General features: G+C 41.9%; 1 protein-coding gene across 3 annotated transcripts in view; it reads left to right on the top strand.

Moving 5' to 3' along the window:
* The first annotated feature begins 2,680 nt into the window (after window positions 1-2,680).
* drosha (drosha ribonuclease III) overlaps window positions 2,681-20,604 on the top strand; it is a 151,397-nt gene continuing 133,473 nt past the window's right edge. The window contains exons 1-11 of one of the 3 annotated variants that reach the window (XM_014157586.3): window positions 2,681-2,994; window positions 3,889-4,846; window positions 5,183-5,251; window positions 5,740-6,082; window positions 6,406-6,547; window positions 7,084-7,256; window positions 8,013-8,093; window positions 8,228-8,314; window positions 14,764-14,850; window positions 16,228-16,299; window positions 17,554-17,635. In XM_014157586.3, coding sequence (XP_014013061.3) covers window positions 3,891-4,846; window positions 5,183-5,251; window positions 5,740-6,082; window positions 6,406-6,547; window positions 7,084-7,256; window positions 8,013-8,093; window positions 8,228-8,314; window positions 14,764-14,850; window positions 16,228-16,299; window positions 17,554-17,635 — 2,092 coding nt within the window. In that variant the 5' untranslated portion in view covers window positions 2,681-2,994; window positions 3,889-3,890. Of the gene's footprint in view, window positions 3,175-3,888; window positions 4,847-5,182; window positions 5,252-5,739; window positions 6,083-6,405; window positions 6,581-7,083; window positions 7,257-8,012; window positions 8,094-8,227; window positions 8,315-14,763; window positions 14,851-16,227; window positions 16,300-17,553; window positions 17,636-20,604 lie in introns of all 3 variants that reach the window. The other 2 variants (XM_082965660.1, XM_082965661.1) reach the window with 2 other exon arrangements.

Genomic DNA, 20,604 nt, shown 5'->3' with positions numbered 1-20,604 from the left:
CTCTAATGCACACCCCGATACCCCTTTTCTCATCATCTGCAAAAGGAATGAAAAGTCAAATACTTGCTGGAAGGAAAAAGGTTGGAAGAGGTCACTCAAAAACACACAGAGATCTTTGCATGACAAATGTCAAACTTGATAAAGCTTTACAGAAAGCTAAGAAATACTAAAAAGGTATGGTCAACTGATGAAGAAAATGGAGAGACAATATTCCCCAAAGACAAAGACAAAACAGCAAATGAAGGGAACTCCGAAGAACTTGAGAAGGATTTTATTGTTTCAAAATGCCATCATTGCAGAACTAAAGCAAAAGTATAAAAAAAAATGTGCAGTGCCAAGGACAAACAAGTGGCTTCAAAATGCTCAGAGGCAACATCCTGAGAAAGTATGGCCTGTTCAAAGCCGCAAACAGAGAATTTGAATTTTCAACAAAAGCATTGAGGGCAAATGAAAACAAGCCAAAAATTCTTCAATACTCCAGGAAAAAGCAGTGTAACAGAATTAGCATAGCCACAGAAGAGAAAATCACTAGATTCTATGAACGTGATGTCAACAGTTGTAATGGCTTCGGTAGTCGTGTAGGAGGAATGAGGCGCAGGAAGCAGCGAACACAGGGAGTGGTGTTTTTAATAACACTGGAGAATAAACAAAAGTTCCCAAACATAGGGAATAAATACAAATATGCGACCAGGTAAAGCCGCCGACCAACACGTCGTCAATGAACAAAATGAATCCCGCACAAACAACGGACGGCCCAGCTAAACTAAATACCCCCTCTAATAGCTAATTGGCCACAGGTGCCCAAAACCAAAAAAAGGGAAAACCAAAAGGGGATCGGTGGTAGCTAATAGGCCGGTGACGACGACCGCCACCCGAGCAGGAGGGGGCGCCACCGTCGGTGGGAATCATGACAACAGTAGAGCAACAACAGGGGAAAAGGACACACTAACGAGGAACAAGAAAAAAAGCAGAAGCGCTTTTTGAATGGCACAATTCAGAACCTTTATCAGAAGTTTAAGAGGGAATATTCAGAGATTAAAATGTCCTACTATGAATTCTGCAAAATACTTCCTTTTTGGGTTGTCAAGCCAAACGTCCAGAATAGGGATACATGCCTCTGCAAAACCCACACCAACCTCCAGTTCATGGCAGACAAACTACAGTATCACAAAGTGATCAGCTGCAACAACATTGAGAAACGTATTGAGTCTTTGTGCTGTGAGAACCTGAAGAAAGAGTGCATGTATAGAGAGTGCTCCCTTTGCCAGGCAAATAGCTTAAACATCTGACTTTGATGGCGGTGAGCAGACATGATGGTTTGAGTGGAAAAACAAAGCAGGAGAGAGAGAGAGAGAGAGAGAGAGAGAGAGAGAGAGAGAGAGGAGAGAGAGAGAGAGAGAGAGAGAGAGAGAGAGAGAAGAAAAACAAAGAGGGAAACATGGAGAAGTTCACTGTACTTTTGACAGTAAAATAAAAGTTGTGGGCACACTGCAGATTCTACTGGAGAACTTTTTCAAATGATTGAAAGAAAAGTTGGGGATACACGTGTACAACATTCGACACCAATACTCCAAACTGAGAGAATCAAAAGAGAATTGTCGGAAAGAGGAGATCCTCGTGCATGTTGACTTTTCAGAGAACTACCTGTGTAAATACACCAGTGAAATCCAGGCAGTTCACTTTGGTGATTCTCACAAGCAGGTGACCCTCCACACCTGTGTTGGATATACCACAAATTATACTGTTTCACTTTGCTCACGGAGGTTCTCTATGCGGATGACCCCTCTGCAATCTGGGCCCATCTCTCAAAAACACTGGCCTACTTCCTTGAGCTCTACCCATTGGCTACTTTTGGAATCTTACTTTGTCTTATATTAATTAAATGTTTTACAATGGTTCTTGTTCAAAATGTTTGCAATAAACTATTGTCTTCATAAGTTAATTTTTTACATAGATGTAATTTCCACCACAACCATATTTTTGAGGTAAATTAATATATTATGTATAATTTACATTAATTGATTTGTTTTAGATAGGGAAATCATATGGTTGTTATCTTAATCTCACAAAAAGGTTAAATAAATGTTTTCAGCTGTCACAAAGGCAAGTTTATAAATTCAGGCTTCATGTTGAATTATTAATATTAGGAAAACCTTCAAAATCACTTAAAATAATATTCAATACAAGTTAATGTACAAATGCATAATAAATGTGTTATAAATTAATTGTACGACATTTCATTTTCAACTAAAATGTATGTTTAATGACATGATGGAAATTACATTTGTCTATTGCTGTCTGAGAAAAATGACAAAAATATTTAAATTCCTGATTAGTACGATCACAGCCATTATCAGATATTGTTTCTAGACAAATCAAAGACAATTATAATACTGCTAAAATTGAGTTTCAATACGTTTAATTTCTGAAAGCTTGCAGGGCCAAAGTGCCTGAATTTGCAGAATCACACAGGTGCAGATTTCGCGTCAACCAGTCACTCAATCATTGTAACTTTTTTTTATATAAGAACATAATTTCTGCCCATGCTGCTGTTGACTGTTGCCAGTTAGCCAGCATAATCTAGCTATCTGGGTACTAAGGGCTCATCAGGACGACTGACACTCGAGTCTCAGCTCCGCGACATATGTCTTCAATTTGGGCACCAGGGGTGTCCTTGGTCATGGCTAGTAGGGATGCAGCTTTTGTAAAATAAAAGTCAGATTTGTCTTTTCGTAGCATATTAGGACAATTTACGCAGCAAGTTGGGAGAATTAACGTAGAAGGTTAGGAAAATTAGGTTAAGGTTATGAAAAGGGTTAGGTAAAATGCAAAATATTTCAACTTTGACGTTCATTTGACAAAAGCTGGTTCCCTTCTAGCCATGACCCGTCTACCTTGGGTCATGCGTGTCCATCTTCTTTAGCATTCCGACTGGAAACACAGATGCTTACACGCACAGCAAAACCTTTCAGCAAAACCCATTCAACCAACAAGGTATTTGCAACAAGTGCATGAATAGAAGTAATGTTTATGTATAATAAAACAAATTCTCTATTTATCTCCCTTGACTAGCTACAGGTTATACGTTTCAATCGCACTCCATGCCATTCAGTTATTGATGCGCTTCTGTTTGATATCAGGCTCCGTGTAGCTAGCAAGCTATCAAATCTGAAGGTAATTTTAGCTAACGTAGCTAGCTTCTCTATAAGGCTTTCATTGGATTCAGCTAGCTAATTAGCAAACGTTAGCTAGCTTACTAGTTTATGTTTAATACATACAACTAGCTAGCTAGCTAGCTAGCTAGCCTCCCATTTAGCTATTGTCATTATGAATTGCTAATATGTGTGCACTGTAAACTTAGCTAGCTAGATATCCATCCTCTTTGCTTATTTGTATAACTAGTTAGCTGTTAGCTTGCCATCGTTTGTTGTTCAACTGTAACCGAAAGGACATAATAGCTAACTTCTTAAACAAGCTACGTTACTTACCGTTTACTGTAGCAAGTTAGCTACTTTTTAGCTAACGTTAGCCACAGTACAATGGTGTCAGTACAGGCTGACTTGATTGCTAATTCATTAGACTCAGGACAACATTTGAAATACATAACTAACCACATACCTTAAGCTAATGACGTCTATCCAATGCAGTTACTTGTACAGTTACTTGTTAGCACAATTATATTTGACTGTGGTTTATGTCCACAGATAATCGAGTGTTGATTCAGATGGTCTGTGCTGTGTAATCATGCTGTGCATGGTGACACTTAACTTTGGTCCAGGGTGTTAGTTTGGCTTGCTAATGCTGAAGCACACTAACACCCAGGACCATAGCTGGTGACACTGTGCACATTGGTAATTATTTAAACATGTTGTTCCTGTTGTCCTGTAGGTATGTCCTTCCATCAGGGTCGAGGAGGTGGAGGCTGCCCCAGAGGAAGAGCCCCCCCAGGTCTACATGGGGGTCAACATGGCTCCCACCAAAACTACCGGCCCACCAACCTAGTACCCCCACCTCCCCAGCCGCCAATGCCCCCCTACCACTACGACCCCCAGGCCCAGCACAGCTCCTCTCACAGCTATGGTGGCCAAGGAAACAGTGGTGGGGGTGGTTACATCACTGCACATTCAGACTACATGTCTTACCCCCCTCCAGTGCCCACTCAGGGGGGTATGACGGCCAGTCCCCTCAGCCAGTGCCCTGTACGCCCGCCCTTCCCCAACCCCCAGAGCCACCCCAACTTCCCCCCTCCTCCTCTCGCCGGCAACACCTCTGGAAGCTCCATATCTGGGTCTCCAGCGTCAGCTCAGAGTGCTTACCACTACATGATGCCCTCCGTACCCCCTCCACCTTTCCCTCACCCTCCCGGCATGCCTCCTACCATGCCTCCACAGTCCATGAGCTACCATCAACCCCCCTACTCCATGAACTACTCCCATCCTCCATTCCCTCCTCTGCCCAACTTTAGCCCAGGGAACTACGGCTCCCACCAGGGTCCCAGCTCCTTCAAGCCAGACCATGGGGGCTTCAGGCACGGTCCTCATGGAGGAGGAGGGCAGCAGTATAAGGCTGAGAAACAACAGCAAATGGACGACAGGGGTCAGAGGTCGCCGGAGAGAGGCAGAGGGGGTCGCCATGACGACCACAGGCAGCAGAAGGGTGGCTATGCTTACAGCAGTCGTGGTGGTGGTGGCGACAGACACAAGATGGACTTCCCCATGAACCAGAGAGGGAAGGACCGAGGCAGGAGTCCGGACAGACGCAGGCCGGAGGGAGGGAGACATCGGTCAGAGTACGAACAGCGTGGGAGGACTCCTCCTACCCGTCACCGGAGTCGAGAACGCAGCAGGTACGTGTCGGTCCCATGCCCAACGTATAATGTTCTCATTTACATTTTGGTCATTTAGCACAGGGTTTCTCAGACACGGTCCTGGGGCCCCCCTGGGTGCACGTTTGGTTTTTGATTTCAGCTGTGTAGTTCTAGGGCAAAAACCAAAATGTGCATGGGTGGCTGGTTGGGAAACCCTGATTTAGTAGACACTCGTGTTCAGTGGACTCTCATGTTATGCGTTACTGTGTTTGCTTTGATGCAATGCTTTCAATACCAGATCTGTATCTGTATGTTGTACATTCTAAGAGAAGTGTGTGTCTGTCTGTGTGTGTGCTCGGGTATGTGTATTCTCAGGGAGAGGCATCGCCACAGAGACAGTCGGAGGTCTCAGTCACCTGACCGACACAGGAAGAGACCTAGAAGGTAATGGATGCTCACGTTTACTATTTTTTAAATTATTATTATTAATTATTTAATTTTACCTCTAATCTGTGTCTGCTTGCATGTATTTACACCTAGGGCTATATTCAATCTGTATTGCTGAAGCGTTACGGGTTGCACAATATACATTTTAGGATAATTTTGGATTGAGCATACATATGCATCAACAAATACAACTTTGAAGATTGAATGCAGTCTCCGCAAACGTGGCAACATTGCCTTTAAATTTCAATCATGCTGTAACGCTGAACTTTCATGATACGGATTGAATAGATCCCCTAGTTATAATACTGAACCCGGAAAGTACTTAGCTTGTTTCCCACATCTTTGATTTCAATTATGTGCACACAATGTAACTATTTACACAGTAGGAGCAGAGATGGATGTCTCTCTCTCTCTACTCTCTCTCTCTTGCTTTGTTTCTCAATGTGACCATTTCCCACTCCATTTATGTGTGTCTCTCCCTGCAGTCGGTCAGGCAGCAGAGAGAGGAAGCGTGGTCGCTGGGAGGAGGAGAGGGACCGGAGGTCCGACGGACCGGGGATGAGCAGAGACAGAGAGCGCAGCTATACCTCAGTCAGGAGCCGAGACACAGAGCCTGAAGTCTCCATAGATAGAGACAGAGACCGGGAGAGAGGCGAGATGGAGAGAGGCGAGAGGGAGAGAGGCGAGAGGGAGAGAGGCGAGAGGGAGAGAGGCGAGAGGGAGAAAGGGGAGGGAGATGAGAGAGAGGAGGACGAGTTGCTGAAGCCTGCGTGGATCCGCTGTACCCATGCTGAGAACTATTACTCCAGCGATCCCATGGATCAAGTGGTAGGAGGCTAATCCTGGCTTTTCTTTGCTGACTTTGTTAGTTTGACACAAACAGGTTAATTCTGTATGACAATGTAACCAAATTTCAGATTTTCCTGTTACAGTATGCACCAGAAATGTATTTGTAAAATGTCTGAGGATACAACACCATATGAATACTTATATCTCTGATAATCATTGAGGCATTTACAAATGCTCTGATCTGTCAGTGATTCTCTGTCAGTGATTTTTACCACCACAGCTTTCTACTGTCTTTCAACCAATTGCTCAAACTTCTCATACTGCCTTTTGAAACTCTGTGTGACCCTGTTTTGTTGCTGTAGGGTGATTCTACCGTGGTGGGGACCAGTAAGCTGAGGGACCTGTACGAACGCTTTGAGGAAGAGCTGGTCAAGAGACAGGAGCGTGCTCAGTCGGCCAGGCCCAAATGGGACCCCCCCAAGACCAAGCTAGATGAGGAGCCCGGTACTGTATTGATATCAGATAGTATCCCCAAAGGTATTTCAACTCTAACACTGGTTATGTAACGGTGGAATGTGAAAATGACAGTCGTGTCTGGTGTTGAAGTAAAGAAATACTGTCGAACCTGCTTTATAAACTGTGTAGAACTTGCCTTGCCATGTCTGAGATTGATTTAATGTGATTAGGAATGACTTCAGCCCTGTCTGACAACTAGGAGAGTTAAAAAGAGAGAGTGATTAGCTACAACATTTAGTGCACTAAGATTGACACAAGTGTTCAGGCTTGTCAACCTGTTTTCAGTAGCAATTACTGTCTATGCTGTGAGTTCAGACCTCTCGGTGAAACCCTGTGCACAGCAGTGCATCTACGTATGTCCAGGTGTTTGTTTTTGCAGGAACAACTAGTATTAGAAAACAAGTGTGAAAACCATACACTAGAGAAGACAGGTGACTGAAAGTGAGTGTTGTGGTGGTTGTGTTGAGACCTCTCTCTGTGCACTAGCCACTGACAGTGTCCTGGTTGTTGTGTGTCTGTTCCAGAGGAGTGCCACAGTCACAGCAGCAGTGAGTCAGACTGTGAGTCTGACGGGGGAGGCAGTACCTGCTCCAGCAGCTCTGACTCTGACGTGTTTGACGTAATCGCTGAGATCAAAAGGAAGAAGGCCCATCCAGACCGTCTGCATGACGAGCTGTGGTACAACGACCCAGGACAGGTCAGAACCTCCTGCACTTGATGAATTGATTAATGTCTTTGATTAATTGAGGTGATGTGGTAGATTGACCCTTGTAGTAGTAATAATAATTATAATAAAGAAACTAATCAGAAAATGTTCATTAAAAAAAATCTAGTTTCATAGTCCAGGATGCCTTTCAGATCATAATGAATAGGGGTACATAGAGGGACCAGATCGTAGATCACTACTCCTACTGTTTTATGAGTACAGGCCCTGCTCTAACATGGTCTATCACAGCCTGCTTCTCCAACTCTGGTCCTGAAGAGCTAGGGTTGTGCAGGGTTTCATTCAAGCCCCGCAGTACCACACCTGATTTAAATACAAGGCTGGAATGAAAGCCTGTACACCCAGTTGAAGAATCTTAGTCTAAAACAAATGTTATTGTTGAAAGAGACTATATTCTTCCAAAATACTTGTAATGGCATTTTATTTGAAACCTTTTTAAACAATGCCCATGACCGGGTAACTATGATTTTAAATTATGTGGTGTTGGAAACAAACATTGCAGATGTACGAATGCACGTAATTTAATCCTGTATCGGTTTATTGCAAACGTGTTTTATAATAAGTGTATTTTAAGTGATTCATTCTGTTTTGGTGACATCTTTTGCGTGCTGTCAAAATATCACCTCTTGTGTTTATGTGTACTACACACATGCCACAATTCCCTTCAGCACCTGTTACGGTTTGGAGGAGTGTTCATAGTGGTTATGACTGTCCTGTGTGTGTGTACAGATGAACGATGGGCCGTTGTGTAAGTGCAGTGCCAAGTCCAGACGCACAGGGATACGACACAGCATCTACCCTGGAGAGGAGGTAAACACACACACACAACCTACTCTACTCTCTCTTCTAAAATATCTTGCATTGATTCACACTAAAATACTATAGGATAGATATTCTACAGACTATTAAACATTAGTACAAAGACTCTCTCTCTCGCTCTCCAGTCGGTGAAGGAATGTCGTCCGATGAACAACAACTCTGGGAAGCTCTACCACTACAGAATCACTGTGTCTCCACCTACTAACTTCCTGGTATGAATACATCTGTCTCACTCTCCATCTCGATCCCTCTCAAACCTTATGCCCTATAGTGGTTCCTCCTTTAAAAGTTGCGAGCTTACGCCGCGGTACTTAGAGGTAATTTGTGGTTTAGTACGGTACCCTGCGTCACCACTTCATTGCTCCAGACCAGCACAAGGGGGAGTTAGAGCAGTGATTATGCTTTTGGGTATAAACCTAAGTAGAAACTGATAATTGTGCACAACTTCAGTATTACTTACAAAAAATGTTGTTACACTAAGGTTTTTATTTTATTTTGTTAGCAAAAAGAATCATCTTACTGTAGTACTGTAGGCCACTCCCGACCAGGCATGTTGTACAGCGCCTGAGTGGCGCAACGGCCTAAGACACTGCACAGCAGTACAAGCTGTGTTGCTACAGATGCTGGTTCAATACCCATGCTGGCCTTGACTGGGAGACCCATGAGATGACTAGGTTTTTGGTTTCTCTCCCTCTAAAAACAGAAATAAATCATTTTAAATAACAAACTGGCTTTATTTATAAATTAGTAACAATGTCTCAACCCATGTTCAAGAATGGTCTTTTTATTGCTTATTGTACGTTATTTTAAAATGAAATCATCTCCAAAATACACTGCTCAAAAAAATAAAGGGAACACTTAAACAACACAATGTAACTCCAAGTCAATCACACTTCTGTGAAATCAAACTGTCCACTTAGGAAGCAACACTGATTGACAATACATTTCACATGCTGTTGTGCAAATGGAATAGACAACAGGTGGAAATTATAGGCAATTAGCAAGACACCCCCAATAAAGGAGTGGTTTGGCAGGTGGTGACCACAGACCACTTCTCAGTTCTTATGCTTCCTGGCTGATGTTTTGGTCACTTTTGAATGCTGGCGGTGCTTTCACTCTAGTGGTAGCATGAGACGGAGTCTACAACCCACACAAGTGGCTCAGGCAGTGCAGCTCATCCAGGATGGCACATCAATGCGAGCTGTGGAAAGAAGGTTTGCTGTGTCTGTCAGCGTAGTGTCCAGAGCATGGAGGCGCTACCAGGAGACAGGCCAGTACATTAGGAGACGTGGAGGAGGCCGTAGGAGGGCAACAAGCCAGCAGCAGGACCGCTACCTCCGCCTTTGCAAGGAGGAGCAGGAGGAGCACTGCCAGAGCCCTGCAAAATGACCTCCAGCAGGCCACAAATGTGCATGTGTCTGCTCAAACGGTCAGAAACAGACTCCATGAGGGTGGTATGAGGGCCCGACGTCCACAGGTGGGGGTTGTGCTTACAGCCCAACACCGTGCAGGACGTTTGGCATTTGCCAGAGAACACCAAGATTGGCAAATTCGCCACTGGCGCCCTGTGCTCTTCACAGATGAAGCAGGTTCACACTGGGCACATGTGACAGACGTGACAGAGTCTGGAGACGCCGTGGAGAACGTTCTGCTGCCTGCAACATCCTCCAGCATGACCGGTTTGGCGGTGGGTCAGTCATGGTGTGGGGTGGCATTTCTTTGGGGGGCCGCACAGCCCTCCATGTGCTCGCCAGAGGTAGCCTGACTGCCATTAGGTACCGAGATGAGATCCTCAGACCCCTTGTGAGACCATATGCTGGTGCGGTTGGCCCTGGGTTCCTCCTAATGCAAGACAATGCTAGACCTCATGTGGCTGGAGTGTGTCAGCAGTTCCTGCAAGAGGAAGGCATTGATGTTATGGACTGGCCCGCCCGTTCCCCAGACCTGAATCCAATTGAGCACAACTGGGACACCATGTCTTGCTCCATCCACCAACGCCACGTTGCACCACAGACTGTCCAGGAGTTGGCGGATGCTTTAGTCCAGGTCTGGGAGGAGATCCCTCAGGAGACCATCCGCCACCTCATCAGGAGCATGCCCAGGCGTTGTAGGGAGGTCATACAGGCACGTGGAGGCACGCACACTACTGAGCCTCATTTTGACTTGTTTTAAGGACATTACATCAAAGTTGGATCAGCCTGTAGTGTGGTTTTCCACTTTAATTTTGAGTGTGACTCCAAATCCAGACCTCCATGGGTTGATAAATTGGATTTCCATTGATTATTTTTGTGTGATTTTGTTGTCAGCACATTCAACTATGTAAAGAAAAAAGTATTTCATAAGATTATTTCATTAATTCAGATCTAGGATGTGTTATTTTAGTGTTCCCTTTATTTGTTTGAGCAGTATATTTAAGGGGCATTGCACTAATAATGGCGCTGACAAGGGAAACGTTCCTGCTGTTCTGTTCTTAGTGCCAGTTTGCACGTTCAAACTAAAACAATGTAACTAATAATGGCATCTTTATGCTTTCATTAATAAAATATCAAAATGCCATTTTTTTTTGTTATGGCTCCATAACGAATTACTATGGGAATAAATATCAGTGAATTACAGAAATATTGTTACAAAGTTGTCTAATGAAAAAGAAATTGTTGCTTACTGGAAAATACTCTTTCAAACACATGGTCACGTTGTACAGCGCATTATGGCTATTAGCAGGGCTATATTTTGGCCTTTATGGCTGGCGCACAATTGGCCCAGTGTTTATCTCCCTCTAAAAACAGAAATAAATGTTTTGGCCTTTACAAATATTATTTTGGCCTTTATTCAGATTACAATCTGAAAACGAAATAACCTCCAAAATATCGTTATATATTGTCAAGTTGATGGCACATAAAGCTGAGTGACTCACTCATTTATGGCTTTGGATCAAAATAAATAAGTACCAACATTCTTTCTGATAGTCTTTAATAAAGAAATGTTTCGCTTATCCTGACCTGGACACCATGAACAGTATTATAATAGCCCATTATGGGCAATTAACAGGACAATATACCTTTACCAACACCTCTCTGTATTTTGATAATTTGTGGATGGGTGCGTCGGAGTGCAAAATGCGTTGCTACAGATGCAGGTTCGATACCCGTGCCGGCCGCCACCGGGAGAACCAGGCTTTTGGTTTTAATTTTGAAACCTCCAATCCTCTATATGTAATTACTGGCGGAGAGTCACGTCATATTTTTCGATATACTGTAGGTCTACCGTAGGTGACATGAGTCTCACTAGTGTTGAGTAATGTGCTGTTAAAAGTGGTGGAGGTCTTATTTATTTAAAGAGCATATTTATGTTAGAAGCAATATGATTTGAAGCAAAAGCCTACAACTATTTTAGCACCCACCGTTTTGCGCTGCTCTTAGACAAGCATGGGGACTGGTCTTGATAAATCAATGAGATGTTAATTTCACTTAATCTCCGTTTGGGTATTGGTTAGACTAGAATTAAATAATTAGGGTGCAGAAAGGTTATGCTCTTAGTGTAACCTTTATTTAACTAGGCAAGTCAGTTAAGAACAAATTCATTTTTACAACGACAGCCTACTCCTTCCTCCCTTGTCGGGGAATTGAACCCCAGTCTCCCGCGTGTCCGCATGACATTGGGATTCTTTAGCTAAATGCCCAGTACTGTACAGCCACCCGTGACGTTGTATGGCGCCATATTTTTTTGTTCCATCCTAACGGAAACCCAGAGTGTTTTTAATTTTTCTTGGAATAGAAACACCATAATATTAATCAAATTAATAAGCAAGTACCAATCAAAAGTTTGGACACATCTACTCATTCCAGGATTTTTCTTTATTTTCACTATTTTCTACATTGTAGAATAATAGTGAAGGCAACACAACTATGAAATAACACACATGGAATCAGTTAAGAACAAATTCTTATTTACAAGGACAGCCTACTCCTTCCTCCCCGTTGGGGAATTGAACCCCGGTCTCCCGCGTGCCCACATTCTCTAGTACAGCCATTATTGAAGGTACTTGACGTCACCGCGAAAGTCCGGACATGGCCTTATGTATGGAATTAGGCACTTTCTCATGTTTACTACAGTATGTCTTGTAGGCTATGTTCCCTGTCAGACTGAACAGTAGCCTAATAAAGAAATGCAGGTGGCTTATATCTTCTAAATGCTTTATTATCCAAATGTAAAAGCATAGTACTGTACTGTATTTCTTCATCAGCATCTTTGTGCTTTCGTTAATTTTTATATATATATCCTTCCTGCTGTGGATGTCTATTTCAACACCGTTTCGCGCTGCTTTGAGACAAGCATGGAGAAACTAAAATGTTCAATTATATTCCATAATATTCTTAAGATATGTGTTGACTGAGTATAAGCAGGTGATGTCTGCTAAATAATCAAGTTAGGTTTCTCCAGAAATAAATCATTTTAAATAAATGGCTTTATTTACAAATTAGTGAGAATGTCTCACCCCATGTTCAAGAATTACCTTTTTCTCTAGGTTAAATCTCCAAAATATCATTACTTTTTAAAAAAAGTGATTATTATTATTAATTAATTTAGAATGATATAAAAGCCCCTTAGATATTCTCACAGATCCTAACAGAAAATGCCCCTTAGATATTAATTTAGAATCCTCCAATCCTCTAAATGTAATTATTGGCAGAGTGTCACGTCATTGAAAAAAATATTTGTAGATACACTGTAGGCCTACCATAGGCGAAATGAGTATTGGTTACACTACAATTAGGTGTGGAAATGTTATCCCCCTTAGATATTAATTTAGAATCCTCCAATCCTCTTATGCTGTAGCCTACTCCCGACTGTCACGTTGTTCAGCGCAATATTTTCCATGCCATCCTAACGGAAACCCTGAGGCTTCCGTTTTTCAATTTTCTCGGCATAGAAACACCATAATATTAATCAAATTAAGCTACATTTCTTAAAATCAATCCCATGTACTATGTTACTACAAACATTTTTTTAATTTTCTAGTAATGCCAGTATGGGAGAATATCAAATGCTTCTCCAACTTGCCCTCTGGTGGTCAAACTAGCGCTAACTGGCATTAACGTAAAACTTTTAACCTGTTAGGGACAGATGTTCCGCTAGCGGAACCCCTCACCAATATCCAATGGTATAGCGTGGCGCGAAATACAAATACCTCAAAAATGCCTCAAAAAAATTACATTTCTCAAACGTATGACTATTTTACACCATTTTAAAGACAAGACTCTCCTTTATCTAACCACATTGTCCGATTTCAAAAAGGCTTTACAGTGAAAGCAAAACATTAGATTATGTCAGGAGAGTACCCTGCCAAAAATAAATCACACAGCCATTTTCAAAGCAAGCATATATGTCACAAAAACCAAAACCACAGCTAAATGCAGCACTAACCTTTGATGATCTTCATCAGATGACACTCCTAGGACATTATGTTACACAATACATGCATGTTTTGTTCAATCAAGTTCATATTTATATCAAAAACCAGTTTTTTACATTAGCATGTGATGTTCAGAACTAGCATACCCACCGCAAACTTCCGGTGAATTTACTAAATTACTCACGATAAACGTTGACAAAAAACATAATTATTTTAAGAATTATAGATACAGAACTCCTTTATGCAATCGCGGTGTCAGATTTTAAAATAGGTTTTCGGTGAAAGCACATTTTGCAATATTCTGAGTACATAGCCCGGCCATCACGGCTAGCTAATTTGACACCCACCAAGTTTGGCCCTAACCAAACTCAGATTTACTATAAGAAAAATTGGATTACCTTTGCTGTTCTTCGTCAGAATGCACTCCCAGGACTTCTACTTAAACAACAAATGTTGTTTTGGTTCGAAATAATCCATAGTTATATCCAAATAGCTCCGTTTTGTTCGTGCGTTCATGTCAGTATCCGAAGGGTGATGCGCGGGTGCATTTCGTGACAAAGAATGTCAAAATATTCCATTACCGTACTTCGAAGCATGTCAAACGCTGTTTAAAATCAAATTTTATGCTATTTTTCTCGTAAAATAGCGATAATATTCCAACCGGGCGACGTTATATTCATTCATAGACTGAAAGAAAAACATGGAGTCGTCTCGTCCACGCGCACTCCATTGTCATTGTTCCCTGCCTGACCACTTACAAAAACTCCTGCTTTTTTTCGCCCAGAGACTGCAGAGACGTCATTCTGCTTTCTGGCGCCTTCTGAGAGCCAATGGAAGCCTTAGAAAATGTCACGTTACAGCAGAGATGCTGTATTTTTGATAGAGATGCCCTAGAAGGAGAACAAATTGTCAGACAGGGCACTTCCTGTATGTAATCTTCTCAGGCTTTGGCCTGCCATATGAGTTCTGTTATACTCACAGACACCATTAAAACAGTTTTAGAAACTTTAGAGTGTTTTCTATCCAAATCTACTAATTATATGCATATTCTAGTTTCTGGGCAGGAGTAGTAACCAGATTAAATCGGGTACGTTTTTTATCCGGCCATGAAAATACTGCCCCCTATCCCAAACAGGTTTTAAAGGAGGAACCACTGTAGATGGACCCAAAAACCATAACCATAGGATTTCTCTTAAAGTTACATCAGACTTCATTCTGACATTTCTGGTGTGTGTGTTTTGTTCCCAGACGGACAGGCCTACGGTTATCGAGTACGATGACCATGAGTACCTGTTCGAAGGCTTCTCCCTCTTCTCCCACATGCCTCTCACTAACGTAAGCACCATGCAATGGATCCATCCTGCCATCATACTCTCCACTCCCTCTGATCTCTCTCGATTATTATTATTTTTAAAATTATTTAACCTTTATTTAACTAGGCCTGTTGTTTTAAAGTATATGCATAACTCAACACATAGCTCTTCTGTTCCCTTTCCATCCTCCCTCGTGTCCTCCGATGGGACAACCTGTGCCACGTCAGTTGCCTGTGTGTGCTGCCTAATATCAATATTCTGTCCGTCCCTACAGGCAGGTTTATAAAGCAAAGCACCCATTAATAATTCAGAGCCAGCGGCCAGCTTAAAAAAAACCCAGCAACTTAAAATCTGCCTTTTGCGTTGGTCGTCTCCTTTGTTCCAGAGTCAACCTCAGACAAAATTAGGCTGTTTCCCAAATGGCACCCTATGGACCCTGGTCAGGGTACCATTTGGGAAGCACTCTACGTTCCTTTTCAGCTACACTGCTGATGGCGACCTTGGGTTTTAAGTCCACTCCCTCCCTCTCTACTTTTAAAGGCCCATCAGTAACTGTCAAATATAACAGCAGTTGGGACTTTAAAGGCCTCATACGTATCGACAGAGGATCCCTCTTTAGCAGAGGTTTTCAAAAATGAGGCGCGCCTTCAGAGAGTTTCAGGGGAGGCTTGAAAGGCAAGCCAAGTTGAACTTTATTAGGTTCTTTCATATACATTCTTGTCCCAAAAGGATGGCAAATCGATGGAAGGCAAGGCCTAGCTGAATAAGGCAGTGATTGAGAGAGTTGTGTGTGTTTGAATATTTGTGTAGGTTTGAATAATGTCACGAAATGCACGTATTCGGTCAATAATTCCAATTTGAAAAGAATTTGGCGAGAATTAAACGCAGATTACCACGGGATAATTTAAACAATCCCTTGAAAAACCTTGCATTACAGAAGGTCTGGGGATTAGAGACTCCAGAACGCAGCGATATTAGCCCCTGCTAGTTAGCTAGAGGGGTGGCACCGCTGCATGATATACGGTGGGCCAGGTTAATCCTCCAAAATGGACTCCCGTTCAGACAACAAAGAGCATGTAACTGGGAGATTAAACATGGAAGAGCAGGCTTATCTCCTTAAAGAGACTGGAGTCACTTAATGTTCAAAAGCCGTGTGTAAAGAGATACCGCGTGTGGGTTGTTTGTGTTCGGTGTGTGTGTGTGTGTGTGTGTGTGTGTGTGTGTGTGTGTGTGTGTGTGTGTGTGTGTGTTTTTGGGCTGCAGCCGCTGCTTATGGAGATGAGGATTTAATGAGTTTTCTTGAAAAGCTCTAACCTCTGTCTAACATCATGGTAATGAGTGTTCTTCTACTCTCTTCTTCCCTCTCTACCCCCCCCCCTCTTCTCTTTCATCATCCCAGATTCCATTGTGCAGAGTGATTCGTTTCAACATAGATTACACCATTCACTTTATTGAAGAGATGACACCAGAGGTCAGTAAAGCCCCTCTTTCTCTCTCTCTTCCCTCTCAATTCAAAGGGCTTTATTGGTATGGGAAACATATGTTTGCCAAAGAAAGTGAAATAGATAATAAACAAAAGTGACCTAAACAATAAATAAATTCACAGTAAACATTACACTCACAAAAGTTTCAAAGGAATAGTATAGTATTGTACAGTATTGTAACGATGTGCAAATAGTTAGTCAGAGGTGGAAAATTTGAGTAAAAGTAAAGATACCTTAATAGAAAATGACTAAAGTAAAAGTGAAGGTATCCCAGTAAAATACTACTTGAGTAAAAGTATCTGGTTTTAAATGTACTTAACTACAGTGGTGGAAAAAGTACTCAGCACTCATACTTGAGTAAAAGTAAATGCTATACATGAAATTCCTTATATTAAGCAAACAAGATGGCACGATTTCATTATTATTGTTATTTTTTATTTCTTTTTGACAGCCAGGGGCACACTCCAACACTCAGACATAATTTACAAACTAAGCGTTTGTGTTTAGTGAGTCTGCCAGATCAGAGGCAGTAGGGATGACCAGGGACGTTCTCTCAACCATTTTCCTGTACTGCTAAGCATTCAAATTGTAACGAGTACTTTTGAGTGTCAGGGAAAATGTATGGATTAATAAGTACATTATTTTCTTTAGGAATATAGTAAAGTAAAAGTTGTCAAAAATATAAATAGTAAAGTACAGATTCCCCAAAAAACAACTTAAGTAGTACTTCTATTGTATTTTTACTTACACCACTGGTTAAAGTACAACAGGGAAAATAAATATAAACTTGGGGTTTGTTTTTCACTGTTTGCCCTTTTCTTGTGGCAACAGATCACAAATCTTGCTTCTGTGATGGCACACTGGTATTTCACCCAATAGTATCAACATTGGATTTGTTTTCAAATTCTTTGGGGTCTTTCGCTATTGCTTTCTCCTCTGTAATTGGAGTTAAAAGGTTGTTGTTCTTCTGGTTAGGCCCCCCCCCAGTCTTCTCACCCAAGGCCGGAAAGAGGTAGAGGTTGTTTTTAACCTACACCAGCTGAATGGGCTGATAAGGAAGCGTTGGAAGCCAAAGATTAGGGAACTAGATTTGACTATCAAGTTACATATATCAGCATTAAGATGCTTGTGTGTGTGTGTGTGTGTGTGTGTGTGTGTGTGTGTGTGTGTGTGTGTGTGTGTGTGTGTGTGTGTGTGTGTGAGAGTGTGTTAACCCTTTGTTTTCCTATTTCCATGTTCAGAACTACTGTGTGAAAGGACTGGAGTTGTTCTCTTCCTACCTATTCCAGGATATACTGGAGCTCTATGACTGGAACCTCACAGGTGAACAACACACCATACTACCTACTAGCTCCTACCCATTACCTCCTATCCCCCAGCCCCTGCTACCTACAACTAGGCACTAGGGGATAGGCACCTGCACTCCCTGTTCACCCATGACTGCTTGGCCACACACTTCTCCAACTCAATCATTGTTTGCCACGGCCTCATTGTTTGCCCGCTACCACCTGTTTCCGCCTTCTAGTACAGGTGCATCAAATCTGGGACCAAGAGGCCATCAGACTGTTAAATAGTGTGTGTGTATATATATATATATATATATATATATATATATATATATATATATATATATATATATACTATATCAAGGCTCATCTGAAATCACTACTGCTGTACACATCTTTCATATACTGTCCATTCTGTTGATACACATACATACATACATACATACATACATACATACATACATACATACATACATACATACTGACCAAAAATACATACTGACCAAAAATATAAGGCAGCTTATGGTAGAGAGAGGAACATTCAATTCTCTGGCAACACCTCTGGTGGACATTCCTGCAGTCCTCAACTGGCAGCTTCATTAAATAGAACCCGCAAAACACCAGTCTCAACGTCAACAGTGAAGGGGCGACTGCGGGATGCTGGTTTTCTGGGCAGAGTTGCAAAGAAAAAGCCATATCTCAGACTGGCCAATAAAAAGAAAAGATTAAGATGGGCAAAATAACACAGAGGAACTCTGCCTAGAAGGCCAGCATCCCGGAGTCGCCTCTTGACTGTTGACATTGAGACTGGTGTTTTGCGTGTACTATTTAATGAAGCTGCCAGTTGAGGACTTGTGAGGCATCTGTTTCTCAAACAAGACACTAATGTACTTGTCCTCATGCTCAGTTGTGCACCGTGGCCTCCCACTCTTTCTATTCTGGTTAGAGCCAGTTTGCGCTGTTCTGTGAAGGGAGTAGTACACAGTGTTGTACCAGATCTTCAGTTTCTTGGCATTTTCTCACAAGGAATAGCCTTCATTTCTCAGAACAAGAATAGACTGACGAGTTTCAGAAGAAAGTTCTTTGTTTCTGGCCATTTTGAGCTTATAATCGAACCCACAAATGCTGATGCTCCAGATACTCAACTAGTCTAAAGAAGGCCAGTTTTATTGCTTTTTTAATCAGAACAGTTTTCAGCTGTGCTAACATAATTGCAAAATGGTTTTCTAATGATCAATTAGCCTTTTTAAAATGATAAACTTGGATTAGCTAACACAACATGCCATTGGAACACAGGAGTGATGGTTGCTGATAATGGGCCTCTGTACACCTATGTAGATATTCCATATACAATCTGCTGTTTCCAGCTACAATAGTCATTTGCAACATTAACAATGTCTACACTGTATTTCTGATCAATTTAATGCTATTTTAATGCACCAAAAATTTGCATTTCTTTCAAAAACAAGGACATTTCTAAGTGACCCCAAACTTTTGAATGGGAGTGTGTATATATTGCTTCCAGAGGCAGTTTGAAACTTGGTAGTGTGTGTTGCAACCGAGGACAGGTTATTTTTACGCATTTCAGCACTCGGTGATCCCGTTCTGTGAGCTTGTGTGGCCTACCACTTTACGGCTTAGCCATGTTTGCTCCTAGACATTTCCACTTCACAAATACAGCACTTACAATTGACCAGGGCAGATCTAGCAGGGCAGAAATTTGACAGACAGACTTTTTGGGTAGGTGGCAATCCTATGTTGGTGCCACGTTAAGTCACTGAGCTCTTCAGTATGGCCATTCTCCTGCCAACGTTTGTCTATGGAGATTGCATGGCGGTGTGCTCGATTTTATACACCTGTCAGCAATGGGTGTGGCTGAAATAGCCAAAGGGTGGTGTCCACGTACTTTTGTGTGTATATACACTACTCGTCAAAAGTTTTAGAACACCTACTCATTGAAGAATTTTTCTTTATTTTTACTATTTTCTACATTGTAGAATAATTGTGAAGACATCAAAACTATGAAATAACACATGGAATCATGTAGTACCCAAAAAAGTGTTAAACAAATATTTTATATTTGAGTTTCTTCGAATAGCCACCCTTTGCCTTGATGACTCTTGGCATTCTCTCAACCAGCTTCATGAGGTAGTCTACTGGAATGCATTTCAATTAACAAGTGTGCCTTGTTAAAAGTTATTTTGTGAAATGTATTTCCTCAATGCATTTGAGCCAATCAGTTGTGTTTTGACAAGGTTGGGGGGTTAAACAGAAGGTAGCCCTATTTGGTAAAAGACCAAGTCCATATTATGGCAAGGACAGCTCAAATAAGTAAAGAGAAACTACAGTGCATCACTACTTTAAGACATGACGGTCAGTCAATAAGAAACATTTCAGTCGCAAAAACCATCAAGCGATATGATGAAACTGGCTCTTATGAGGACCGCCACAGAAATGGAAGACCCAGAATTACCTCTGCTTCAGAGGATAAGTTCATTAGTTACCAGCCTCGGAAATTGCAGCCCAAATAAATGCTTCAGAGTTAAAGTAACAGACACATCTCAACATCAGCTGTTCTGATGAGACTGTGTGAATCAGGCCTTCATGGTCGAATTGCTGCAAAGAAACCACTACTAAAGAACACCAATAAGAAGAGACTTGCTTGGGCCAAGAAACACAAGCAATGGACATTAGACCGGTGGAAATTTGTCCTTCGGTCTGGAGTCCAAATTGGAGATTTGTGGTTCCAACCGCCGTGTCTTTGTGAGATGCGGTATGGGTGAATGGATGATCTGTGTATTACTGGTGACACTGTCTGAGATTTATTTAGAATTCAAGGTACACTTAACCAGCATGGCTCCAACAACATTCTGCAGTGATACGCCGTCCCATCTGGTTTGCGCTTAGTGGGACTATCATTTGCTTTTCAACTGGACAATGACCCAACACACCTCCAGGCTGTGTAAGAGCTATTTGACCAAGAAGGAGTGTGATGGAGTGCTGCGT

Source organism: Salmo salar, chromosome 19 (genome assembly GCF_965601325.2).
Source record: "Salmo salar chromosome 19, fSalSal1, whole genome shotgun sequence".
NCBI classification, from domain to species: Eukaryota; Metazoa; Chordata; class Actinopteri; order Salmoniformes; family Salmonidae; genus Salmo; species Salmo salar.
The sequence above is the reverse complement of the archived record's forward strand: the minus strand, read 5'-3'. Positions and strand labels throughout refer to the sequence as shown.